Source organism: Dasypus novemcinctus, chromosome 13 (genome assembly GCF_030445035.2).
Source record: "Dasypus novemcinctus isolate mDasNov1 chromosome 13, mDasNov1.1.hap2, whole genome shotgun sequence".
Taxonomy (NCBI): domain Eukaryota; kingdom Metazoa; phylum Chordata; class Mammalia; order Cingulata; family Dasypodidae; genus Dasypus; species Dasypus novemcinctus.
The window spans coordinates 31,141,661-31,155,006 of record NC_080685.1 but is presented as its reverse complement, the minus strand read 5'-3'; the positions used below and the strand labels follow the sequence as shown (position 1 = coordinate 31,155,006).

The 13,346-nt window shown below is 36.3% G+C and overlaps 1 protein-coding gene across 7 annotated transcripts in view; it reads left to right on the top strand.

The window, feature by feature from the left end:
• The window catches only part of ASH1L (ASH1 like histone lysine methyltransferase), a 320,979-nt gene that overhangs the window by 39,156 nt on the left and 268,477 nt on the right, over window positions 1–13,346 (top strand). For 6 of the 7 annotated variants that reach the window (XM_058309826.2, XM_058309824.2, XM_058309821.1 and 3 more), the window contains one exon: window positions 7,527–8,047. In XM_058309826.2, the coding sequence (XP_058165809.1) occupies window positions 7,628–8,047 (420 nt within the window). In that variant the 5' untranslated portion in view covers window positions 7,527–7,627. Of the gene's footprint in view, window positions 1–1,041; window positions 1,117–7,526; window positions 8,048–13,346 lie in introns of those variants that run through there. The other variant, XM_058309823.1, reaches the window with a different exon arrangement.

Below are 13,346 nucleotides of genomic sequence, written 5' to 3'. Positions count from 1 at the left end.
AGTAGTTTTGAATCTTGTAGATCAAAGCACTATTAACAACAATGTATTAATTTTTATCTGATCCATTGTTTGTTACTTGAATGGATTATTATAAGAGGTGTGGTTTGGGTAGAAATTCACACTTTATAGAAGGAATGAAGGTGAAAAACATTGGAGGTGAAAAACAAGTTTGAGCAGTTTCTGCTCAGAAGTTCCTATGTCTAGTGCTTTCACAGGTATTTAATGACATATTGCAGAATATACAGTGAGAGGCATTCGTAAATCACTATAAATTTTGATTTATTATGTAAATTTATAGACAGTGTTCAAAATATGAGATTATCATACTTCGTGTTGATATAATATATATCTTATTACTATAATTGGTAATTTTAAAGAGAGTCTGTTCATAGCTATAACAATTTGGACTAGATTATCCTGAATTGTTTCAATGGTTTGAAAACATAAATCCCAAAATTGCATTTGTGATGAGTGATGAATTTGCCTCTTTGAGCAGAGAGTTTCTAGCAGTCTTAGTTCTATGTTTCTCCTTGGAACGCAAATTTAAATTGAACATATTGTAGTAGAAGCCAGAATAAATTGCACAACAACATGCCGTTCTTACCTCTGATTGAAAAACCCAGATTGTACAGCTATCTTTCCAAAAGCAGAATATCATTTATAAAGAACTTTGCTGTGAAATTTCAAAAACAACATTCTGGCAACTACTTTAGGGACTGCTTTTCAAGCAATTTAAATTCAACAGATAAAAAGCAATCTTTGTTGTGAAGGCTCTTCAGAGTTTGGGTTTATGTTTACTTGAAACTTTTAAAATTTGGAATGTGAGGTTTGCCAGTGATGATTTTCCAGTCTCACTGCCTAAGTGAATTCACAGAACATGCTCTTAGACATACTGTTTTTTTTTTCTTCTTTGATCAGATTAGGGAATGTAGACATTTTTCTTATATTAATTTTTAGTGGGTCAATTAATTTTAAATTAATCCCTTTTTAGTTTATTGATATCCTGCTGTTTAGGAAATAATCTGTACCTTTTGGCTTCAGTTTTTTCCAGTTTTAAATGAAGAAAATCATGCTTTCTCAAACCCTACTGGAATGTATGAAAGTGAATAAGAGCAGGTAAAAAATGCTTTAAGCTTTTTGGAAGAAATGCTAAAATTGTGCTTTGCATTTATAAATATATATTAAGACTTCCTTCTGGAATTTTTGATTACTAAATGTGGAAATTTTAAACGAAGTTTTAAAAATGTGTTTACTTGTAAGTAAGAGATGTAAAAGCAGTTTTTGTGTAAGCTGTAAAATGTTTTTATTCCAGAAAGTTCTGTTTTAACAAGTAACCAAAAAGATATATTGTAGGTATATCAGTTCACCCATCTGATGCCCAACATGGGCATTAGAAATTAGAAAACAAACAAGAAAGTCAGAAAAATATTAGAAAAAGAAACTAATTAATAAGAAATAACCCATGTAAAGCATGGGATTAATTCAACAAATATTTATATGCCATGTACTTAATATTTCTAGGTGCTGGAATGTAATTGTAAACGAAACTGACAAAAATCCATTTTGTGGTGGAATTTGCACTCCAATGGAAAGATATAGACAAACAGATATCAGGTGGTGAGAACAAAGGAGAAAAATAAAACAAGCTAGAGTGTGAGAAAAGGACGGTGGGCGGGGTGGGTGCTGTGGGTGATTTTTATATTTTACATAAGGTTGTCAACTAATGCCTCTTCCATCAGGTCACATTTAGGTAAAAACATGAAGTGGAAAGGTTGCTCTAGTCAGGCAGCATATAAGTGCATAGACCCTGAGGTAGGAGTATTTTTGTTGTGTTTGAGAGACACAAGGGAGATCTTGTGTCCTTCCCTCCCTCTCCTCCTCCTTGGAACTGAGTTGGGAGACTGGTAGGAAATTAGAGGGGTTGCAGGACAGGTTACATAGGGCCCTGTAGGCCATTGTACGGACTTTGGCTTTTACTCTGAATGAGATAGGAAGCATTGAAAGGGATTTGAGGAGAAGAGTGACATGATCTGACTCCTGTTTTAAGAAGGTCACCCTGCTGCTGAGTTTAGAAGATTAGGAGATATAAGGGTTGAAGCGAGGAACCACTTAGGAGGCTGTTGAAATAATTCAGGTCAGATACTATGATGCCTTGGATTAGAGTGGTAGCTCTTCAAAGTAGTGAGAAATGTTTACTTCTGCATATGTTTTAAAGGTAAAGCTGATAAACTTTGCTGATAGAGTCAATATATGGGATATGAGAGAAAGAAAGGAATCAAAAGATGATTAGAAATTTTTGACTTAATAACTGGAAAGCTGAAGTTGCCATTCATTCAAATGAGGAAGCCTGTGGGAAGAACAGATGTGAGGTTGGGGGAGGGAAATCAATTCATTTTAGACATGTTAATTGTGAGTACCTATTTATTAGACATCCAGTCAATGTGTCAAGTAAACTTTTTGATGTAAGCCAAAGTTCCAGGAATATATTTCAGCTGGCGATAGATATTTGGGAATCATCAGTGTTAGGTGACATTTAAAGCGAAAACACTGGATCTAATCATTTAGGAAGTGAATGTAGATAGAAAAGGGAAGAGGTTCAAGTGCTTTGGGCAATCCAGTGTTTGGAGATCAGAGAAAAGATAAAGAACCAGCAAAGGAGACTATAGTTGAGTAGCCAGTAAGGATGAAGAATCAAGAGAGATGCCTGGACAATCCCACTACTAGGTGTATGTATATAGCAATTAGAAGTATCAAGTCAAGTATACATTTAACAACATGGATAGCATTACAATCGTAGCACTTAGTGAAAATGTAAGAAACAAGTTCTGTAGCACATTTTATGAAAATTCAAAACATACTCAGATAGAAAGTAGATTCATGGTTTCCAGGAGTTGGAGAAAGGAATGGAAATTGACAGCTAATGGATATAGTGCTTCTTCTGGGGTTGATGAAATGTTCTAGAATTAGATAGTGGTGATGACTGCACAACTTCATGAACACACCAAAAGTCACTGTGAGAAAGGTGAATTTTCTGGTATGTCAATCATATCTCAGCAAAAGAAAATGCATATACACAAACTAATTCTATGTATTTTACAAGGATTCATACTTATTTAAGGACATACAAAAAATATTAGAGTGACTGCCTGTAGGGGGAGGGTTATGGGACTGGGGATTAAATTGAGGGGTGTGAGGGAGATTTACACAGTCCATGATAGTGTACCATCAACTATCAACTGAGGAAAATGATTAACTCAGTCAGCTGTGCCTTTGGTAAAACAAATAGCAGCAGTAACAACTGAGGGTGGGGGGAGGGAAGAAAAAAGGAAAAGGAAAACTTGTTTTTGTTTTTAATTTTTTTGCGTGTTAAAGTCTGTTTTTCTGTTATTAGTATACTACTCCAGCTTTTTTTTTAAAGATTTATTTTTTTATTTATTTCTCCCCACCACCCGCCGAGTTGTCTGCTCTCTGTGTCCATTCACTGTGTGTTCTTCTGTGATCGCTTCTATCCTTATCAGCGGCACCAGGAATCTGTGTTTCTTTTATTTGTTGAGTCATATTGTTGTGTCAGCTCTCTGTGTGTGCGGTGCCATTCTTGGACAGGCTGCATTATCTTTTGCGCTAGGCGGCTCTCCTTATGGGGTGCACTCCTTGCACGTGGGGCTCCCCTACACGGGGGACACCCCTGTGTGGCATGGCACTCCTTGTGTTCATCAGCACTACACATGGGCCAGCTCCACACAGGTCAAGGAGGCCCGAGGTTTGAACTGCGGACCTCCCATGTGGTAGGCAGATGCCCTATCCATTGCGCCAAGTCCGCTTTCTCGAAAACATGTTTATAATAGCTTTAATGATAGGGAAAATGCTCAATGAAAGAAACAGAGTTCTACAATTGTAGGAGTATTATAGGTGCAATTATATAAAATGATTCATGTATATGGACCAAAAGTACAGCAGGTAGCTGTAGTCTAGTAGGGTAGTGTAAAAGGGTAGAGTGTAGTGGCAGTATTTTTCCTCTGGCTGAATAATGTTGGCCACTAAATTGTTTAATCTCTCTATAGCTTATTAAGAAAAAATACAGATTTCTCATTGTAACACAAGATGAAATTATGTAAAATAAAAAAGGAGAAACATTTTCTATTTCCAGACTTTGTGTAATGTGTGCTATTCATTGTTCTAGTTACCAGGGGTACAGTGGTGAACAAGCCAGAAGAGGTCCTACCTTCATGAAGCTTTCATTTTTTTTTTTTTTTTAGATTTGTTTTTTAATTATTTCTCTCCTCTTCCTTCCTGTTGTCTGCTCTGTGTCCATTTGCTGTGTGTGTTGTCTGCTCTCTCCATTTGCTGTGTGTTCTTCTGTGTCTGCTTGCATTATCAGGCGGCACTGGGAAACCGTGTCTCTTTATTGCATCATCTTGCTGTGTCAGCTCTCTGTGTGCGCAGTGCCACTTCTGGGTGGGCTGTGCTCTTTTCATGTGGGATGGCTCTCCTTGTGGGGCGCACTCCTTGCTTGTGGGGCACCCCTATGCGGGGCCACCCCTGCGTGGCACGGCACTCCTTGCGCATGGCAGCACTGCATGTGGGCCAGCTAACACCACGGGTCAGAAGGCCTTGGGGATCGAACCTGGACCCTCCATATGGTAGGTGGATGCTCTATCAGTTGAGCCACGTCTTCTTCCCGAAGCTTTCATTTTAACTATAGTCCGTTTGAGGATGTAGCTGACAAAGTGTGAAGCAAGAAAAAAAAGTTTATTGCCAGAAGTGTGATTCCATATGCACAACAGATATTCAGGCAGGAATTGTAAATGTAGGTCTAAGAATATAGGTCCACAGTCCATTATATTAATATAAAATCTTTGGTTCCTATGTGGCTATATCACACAGTGAACCATGTGGTGGATGATGGACTGTGGTTAACAGTACAAATATGAGCATGTTCTCTCATGAACTGTAACAGATGTACCATACTGGTATAGTACTACTACATTGTGTTAATAGGGAGGGTGTGGAAAACATACCAAATGTAAGCTATAGATCATAACTAGCAGTAATTTTTAAAAGTTTTTTTTATTTGTTTTTGTCCCCCTACCCCTGCCCCAAGATGACTCACTTGTCTGTCCACTCTTTGTCTGCTCGTCTTCTTTAAGAGGAGCTGGGAACCGAACGCAGAAGTCCTGTGTGGGAGGCAGGTGCCCAACCACTTGAGCCACATCTTTTTGCTGCTCGTTGCGTCTGCTTGTTGTATCACCTCATCTTTAGGAGGCACTGGGAAACAAACCTGGGACTTTCCATGTGGGAGGCGGGCACCCAATTGCTTGAGCCACATCTCTTCCCCCAGTAGTAATATTTTGATGATGTTCTTTAATAATCTTCAAACAAATGTTCACAACAATATAAGGTGGTGGAGGGTTGATGTATGGGACTTCTGCACATTATACATGATTGTTCTATAAACTCACATCTTCTCTAATAAAACATATGTATTATTTGCTTCTAGAAAGGTAATATAAAGAAATTAAACATATTAATACTTCTGCATTGAAATCTATAAAAATTCACAGAAATTTTGATAATTATTAAGACTAAAATAGCTCCAGGTCAGGTCAGGTTTTGCCATAAGTGTGTCTTGAGATAACTTTTCGGTTTTCAGAGTTGTTTGAATTTTGGGATAGTGAACCCATAATGAAGAAGATAGGACTTTGTACTGTTAAAGGGGAGAAAGCACACGGCACAGAAGAGGAAATGAAGGTATTTGTTGGGGTCAGTAAAGAAAACTGAATTGAATAAAATGATGAAGATTGTATTTTGGGAAATAAGGACGAGTTTGAGTAGAACCTGATTATGAAATAAAAGTAGAGCCAGGTAATGAACAGCCTGAATGCCATTGTGTATTGTTAAGATGTGAATTGGTAGACAGCAAGAAGCATGGTCAGAATGAAACGAATGGAAGATCACTCTCTCAGATGTTTGTGTGAGTAGCAACAATCTAAAGAGTTTATTCAGTTTGGAAGTATTTCTTGAGTAACTGCTTAAAATGTTGCCAATATTAAATGATAAATTATTGGTGTGTATTATTGAACCTTTTTTATGAGCCAGTCTTTGGGATAGATATTTTACTTTCCTTGTGTGGGTTGTAAAACAGTTATATCATAATCTTTGTCCTTGATAATCTTTAATTTTATTGGAAAGAAAAGTCTGAAAACATATAGTTTAAACTATGAAATGGAACTTTCTAAGGTATGAGGTGCTCTTATTTTCCAGGTCTAGTCTTGGATCTTGAGTCAGATATATGCTTAAAATAGTCTGTCAGGCCTCAAAAACAGTGAATTATTTTGTTTTCGTTTTATGTTCACTAGTCAGCATCTTGATAATATGATAATTTTGGTTTCCTGAGGATCTTTATATATGAGAAAGGAAGTGTGCTGTATAGATAGATTCTCAGGTTAGGTGAATGTCCCACATATTGAAAAATAATAAATTAGCATGCTGGTTTATAATTATTTTATGGATTTGGGAAATTAAAGCATGCCAACTGTCTGTCTGATGTTAGGAAAACTTGTAAAAGTGAATTTCTGATTTTCAAAGTTTTTATAACAATTGTAAATAATTTATATAATTACTTAACGGTTGTCTTTCTCACTAGACTTTAGGCTTCATAACTCTTTTGAAAAATTTTTTCTTTTTCTTTTTTTTAAGTTTTGAGGTACTGGGGCCAGGGATTGAAACTGGGACCTCATATGTGGGAAGTTGGCACTCAATCATTGAGCAACACTGGCTCTCTTGGGTTGTTTTTTTTGTTTGTTTGCTTGTTGTTGTTTTTGTGTGTGTGTGCTTTTGGGAGGCACCAGGAACCAAGCCTGGGACCTTCCGTGTCAGAAGCAGGTGTTCAACTGCCTGAACCACATCCACTCCCCTAAGCTTCATAACATTAAGAACTGGGTTTGCTTTGTTCAGTATTATATTTCCAGTGAGTACAGTGGCTGGCATGTGATAACGACTGGCTCAGAAATATTTTTCAATGAGTGAATGAATGAATTTAGAGTTGAATTACAACTCAGCCACAGAGATAATTCCAGGCTAACCTAAGAAGTCTTGACAACCTCTTACCATTCTTATTAAAAAAAAAAGCACTGAAACCAGCCTAAAACATGGTTCTTTTCCTTCAGTGAAATGGATTTTATTCAACTAGAATGAAGGAAATGCATTGAAACCAAGGAGTTCTAAAATACAGTTATTGCTTGGCCATTTGTAGAAGCTTCTTGGTTGAGTTTAACAGTGATTTTTAAAGTTTGATTTACACGATACCAATACCGCTTATTTATGATATCCATAGAATAATAATCTTATTCTGAAAATTTTAATGTACTTATAATTAAATGAATTTAAATCCATTTTGAACTGCATTTTGATTGATTTTGTTTTAACTGTTCTTTGGGTTTTTCTTGCTTCCCTCCCTATACACATTACTCATGTTACTCAATAGTTGCCTCTATTCTGATAAATTTTTGTTATCATCTATCCTGCAGAGAAAGAGATGCTGGTTGCAAGTTTTGGAGATCCCTGTTTTTTATGGAACACAGTTCTGTAAAATTTTCATAAGATTCCTTGGCAATAATATACACTTGTGATGGACCCTAGAAATTCTGCTATGTTAGGATTGGGTTCTGATTCCGAAGGATTTTCAAGAAAGAGTCCCTCTGCCATCAACACTGGCACACTGGTCAGCAAGAGAGAAGTAGAGCTAGAGAACAACACAAAAGAGGAAGAGGATCTTCGCAAGTGGAATCGTGAAAGAAATATTGAGTCAGGGAAAGATAATGGTTTAACTGATGCACAGCAGCAGTTTTCAGTGAAAGAAACAAACTTTACAGAGGGAAATTTAAAATTGAAAATTGGCCTTCAGGCTAAGAGAACTAAAAAACCCCCAAAGAACCTGGAGAACTATGTATGTCGACCTGCCATAAAAACAACCATCAAGCATACAAGGAAAGTACTTAAAAGTGGGAAGATGACAGATGAAAAGAATGAACACTGTTCTTCAAAACGGGTAAGTAGAATTCCCAACAATATGTGATCATCTATAGTATATGGATTTCTTTATTAACTGTTATCTAACCTACACACATATGCCATTAAGTTTAAGTTTAATCTTTCCATGTTATTCCCAAATAGTCTGTTTTGTGACTCTAAAATATGATGCTAATGAGGCATATCAAAGATGTGAGTATAACCATGTTTTCAATTGTAAAATTATGGCAAAATTTTCAAATGGGTATGTTCAAATCATTGTTCCTAATGTGGCATAGTGGAAAGAAACTGGATTTGTAGTTAGGAAGCCTAGATTTGAATCTTGCCTTTCTATTTACTCACAGAGTGACTATGGACAAGTTAACGGAAGAAACTGAGACTCACAAATGGTTAGGCTACCACCTAACTACCTTATAAGGATCACCTTCACTAATAATATAAGTTGAAAAGTTTTGTTTAATGAATTGTTCTATATAAGAATTAATTTCTCTTGTTCCTCATAAGGCCAGTTAATATATTCGAAATGGTCCCTTCCTGCTAACTAGTCTATAATTTTCCTTAAATTTTTTTATCCTGTCCAGTAAAGATACTTAATTTGTTTTAGATCATGTGTTGACCCAAAGTTTTAGTCACTATATACAGTATTTCAGACTGTAGACACTATGTGGACCCACACACAGATTTAAATGGTATGCATACCTAAGTAAAACAATAGATTCAGGCAGAAAGAATGGGCTTAATATTTTGGCTAAAATGTTGGACTTTTCCTGACTTTGAAATGGCTTGATTTTGTCTGTTTTTTCTATATATGTTATCAGAAACCATAATGAATGCATGCTGTTTGTTTTTCTCTAAATTGCTGTAACATCCAGAAATTTTTAATAGTTGCTCTTCTCCATAAGATTATAGTAGTATAAGGTAGCTCCAGATGTTTTGCTGATAAACTCTACTGTGAATGTGTTAGAAGGTTATAGGTCAGGAAAACATGGGTTTTGCCCCAGTTCTTGAAAAAAATTCTGTGTTTGATTCTTAGGTAAGTTGGATAACCTATGCTGAGCCTTATTTTTCTCATCTCTGAAATGAAAACAGTACCTGTTCACCTGACCTCAAGAATTTTCATGAGGTTGATTGGAAAAGATTTTTATTTAGATCTTTTTACTTTAACTGGTATTACCTTGCACAGCAAACTTGTAAATGGCTACAGAATAAGTGCTTCAGTAATCTCTATAGTGTTTTTTTAAAATAGTGCTATTGATGGAGTTTTATATTCAAATATTTCACCTACTGGTACTTATACTCAGTAGTTCATATCCCATATACCTTGTTTGTAGCAGAATGCAGTCTGTGGCTTCTGAAGGAAGGTATCCATATACTTAGAGAAATGCTAGTTGATAGGTAGGTGTTTATTTTTCCAAGTTACTTTAGCATAGGGTGTTAAATATTTTACTACCCTCTAAATTAGTTCTTTAAAAATAATGTATAGAGCATGGAGTATGGCATCAGAATCAAATTCAATCCTGGCTTAATAACTGTGCATAGAGAAGTAATTTTATCTTACGGCCTTGGTTTTCTCGTATGAAAGTGGGGCTATTAATGGCTATATTATGTGTTTTCTTTGAGAGTTAAATTTATATATGGGGAGCTGATGTGGCTCAAGCGGTTGGGTGCCAGCTTCTCACATGGGAGGTCCTGGGTTTGGTTCCTAGTGCCACTTAAAAAAACAAAACAGAAGAAAAAACAACAAGCAAACAAGCAAAAAAAAAAAAAAACACCTCAGGGGAGCGGATATGGCTCATTGGTTGAATGCTGGCTTCCTGAATACAAAGTCCCAGGTTCAATCCCTAGCCCTGGTACCTCAAAAAAAAAAAAAATTATATATAGTATCTCGTACATGATGGATTCTTTTTTCAAAAAAATTGTGGTAACATGTATAACATAAAATTTTCCATTTTAACCATTTTTAAATAAATAAATCAGGAATTTAATACTTTTACAATGTTTTGCTACCATCACCACCTTCCATTACCAAAACTTTTTCATCACCCAAAATAGGAAATCTTTACCCTTTATTTTTTAAACGTTTTTTAAAAAAGTTTTATTTATTTATTTTTATTTCTCTCTCCTTCCCATCTCCCCCCACCAGTTGTCTGCTCTCTGTGTCTGTTTGCTGTGCGTTCTTCTGTGTCCGCTTGTGTTCTTGTCAGCGGAACCTGGAATCTGTGTCTTGTTTTCTTGTATCATCGTGCTGCATCAGCTCTCTGTTGTGCGGTGTCATTCCTGGGCAGGCTGCACTTTTTTCACTTTGGGCACCTCTCATTATGGGGCGCACTCCTTGCACGTGGGGCTCCCCTATGCGGGGGACACCCCTGTGTGGCAGGGCATTCCTTGCATGCATCAGCACTGCGCGTAGGCCAGCTCATCACACAGGTCAGAAGGCCCTGGGTTTGAACCTTGGACCTCCCGTGTGGTAGGTGGACACCCTATCTGTTGGGCCAAATCCATTTCCCTCTTTACCCTTTAAGCAGTAATTCCTCATATCAGACCCTTCACCCCACCCCAAGGCCCATTAACCTCTAATCTAATTTCTGTCTGGATGAATTTGCTTATTCTAGATGTTTTATTCAGATAGAATCAGTTCTCCTTCCGAACAGTAGAATATAAATGATAAGTATATCTAAGGTACAAGATATTCCATACAGCTGCAGGAAGACAGTAGAGAACTAATGGGGGAAAAAAATAGAAAAAATAGAAAGATAGAAGGCAGTGTAAGAAAGAAGAGCCAAAAAAAAAAAAAAAAAAAAAGAAACAAGAGCCAAGATGAATGATTCCTCTCCTTTGATTGATGCTGGTAAAGTAGGTATGCTAACATTTTACTTAATAGTTTCCTATATGGTCACTTAGTAAATTGAAAGAGTTCACATTTTTCCAAAACTATCTGATGAATCTGGAGAGGTAGATCACACTGAAAAATGTCAACCATTATGTTTATAACTGTATAATGATGATATGTATATATGTGTGTTGTGGTTTTTTGTTTGTTTGTTTTTTGGTATATGTGGGATTTTTTTTTTTTTAAACACAGAAAACAAAATTCTTTGGCTTGCTTGTTTCTACTTCAAAAGAATCATCGCTAAGAGGAATTCCATCTGGAAGTAGGATAAATGATAGTAATATGTTCTCCTTTAGTGAATATAAGAAAAGAAGAGAATATGAATGAATCTTGAATCCTGTGTCTTAATTTTAAGTTCCTGTTAGGGAACAACTAAAACAACAAATAGTAGAGGTTGGGAAAGATCCCCAGAGAGGGCTTAAAGCCTCAAAAGTCTCCTGAGAGTAGCTAAAAAGGTATTTAAGTGTATAGGACTGTAACAATTCCTGTGGGAAGTTTGTAGTTTTGTTGTAATAAAGATGCTAATGAACTAGAGTCTTTATTTGGAGATTGGAAATAAGGAATGCCAGATTTGGAGTAACTTTTCTGAAATTTCTTTGTGCCAACTTTGGTTCCAGTCAGTATTATGTGGTATTATTTTCCATATTAAAGGAAACTGAAGATACTTTCAATATATTCAGATATTCTTCATTTGAGTTAAGAACTGATGATTCTGTTTAATCAGCTATGCTTGATTAGTAGTGTGTTATCACAAGTTATATAATTTAATTATTTGGAAATTTGTGATTTTATTTCATTTTTAAAGATTTATTTTTTATTTATTTCTCTCCCTTTCTCCCCCCCCACCCCCTGCTATTGTCTGCTCTCTGTGTTCATTCACTGTGTATTCTTCTGTGTCCACTTGCATTCTTGTCAGTGGCACCGGGAATCTGTGTCTCTTTTTGTTGTGTCATCTTGCTGCGTCAGCTCTCTGTGTGTGCAGCACCACTCCTGGGCAGGCGGCTCTTTTTTCGCATGGGATAGCTTTCCATGCGGGGTACACTCCTTGCGTGTGGGGCTCCCCTATGCGGGGGACACCCCTGTGTGTCATGGCACTCCTTGCGTGCATCAGCACTGCATGTGGGCCAGCTCACCACATGGGTCAGGAGGCCCTGGGTTTGAACCCTGGACCTCCCATGTGGTAGGCGGATGCTCTATCCATTGAGCCAAATATATTCCCTGTAATTTAGTAAAACTTTTATGTGATAAATTCAGGTGTTTGAGAATTGGCACATTAACATTATAATTGTCCAGATTTGTTCAGTTGGTGTTTTTCTGGTTATTGGAATGCTAGATAAGGGTTAATTATATAATTGGTTTGCTTTGAAAGTGAAAATTTTTTATTTGTATATGTTTGCTCTGGCTTCCATCAACTTAGTTTAATTGTGAAATAAACTTGATTTTAGAATTGACTGGATTGGCATAAGAATAGAAGTCTGTACTCTAGTTGTAATGTATATATTGTTTGAAAAATCTTCTTCTACCAGTGTTTCAGCATTTCTTAAATAGTGCGCAACAAAATTAAGTAGTGAGTAGAGCACCTCCAATTTATATCCACAAGGGAAGTTATTCTTCAGAGGTTTTCTGGTATCTCTCTTGTCTTGAACTTGCTATGTGAATTTAGTAACCAAATAGATTTAGATAGCACAGGATATTTCAGATCTGGAAAAAGTGTTATAAGAAAATTTAATATATAAGAATATAGATATTAGTTGAGTAAGTTTTACTTTTTTTTTTTTATACATCACCCCATCACAACATTTTGCATTGTTGTGAAATTGCTGTTAAAATCTATGAATGAGCATCGTCAAATATTATAAATAACTTTATCCCATATCTTATATTTGGTATATTTTCCCCCAACCCACCCAATTATTAACACCCTTTATTAGTATTGTATATTTGTTATAGTTCATGAGAGAATGTTCTCATATTTGTTCTGTTAACCACAGACTATATTCCACTACAAGATTCCCTGTGTTATACAGTCCCATGCTTTGTCTAGTCAATTCATAGTGTACCCTCAGTGGCCCTCATTTTCATCACAGGGTTGTGCTATCACCTCAATCAATTTTAGAATGCTTTCATTACTGCAAAAGGAAAAATTCCGTACCCCTTTCTTCCCCCTTAATTTTCCTTAGGATTGATATTGTATTTTCTTTGCCATTGCTGTAAAAATATTACAATATTACTGTTAGCAATTATCCATAAATTACATCATTGTAATTTTCCCATGTATCACCATATCCTTTGTAAATGAACATTCTTGTGTTTATACAGTTAACAACAATCTTCCTCCACCACCTAACCACTATTATACATTCCCTAGATTATTCTCTGGCTAACTCTCAATTGACATTTATGTCCACAGACCACCTCTTTCAACCAG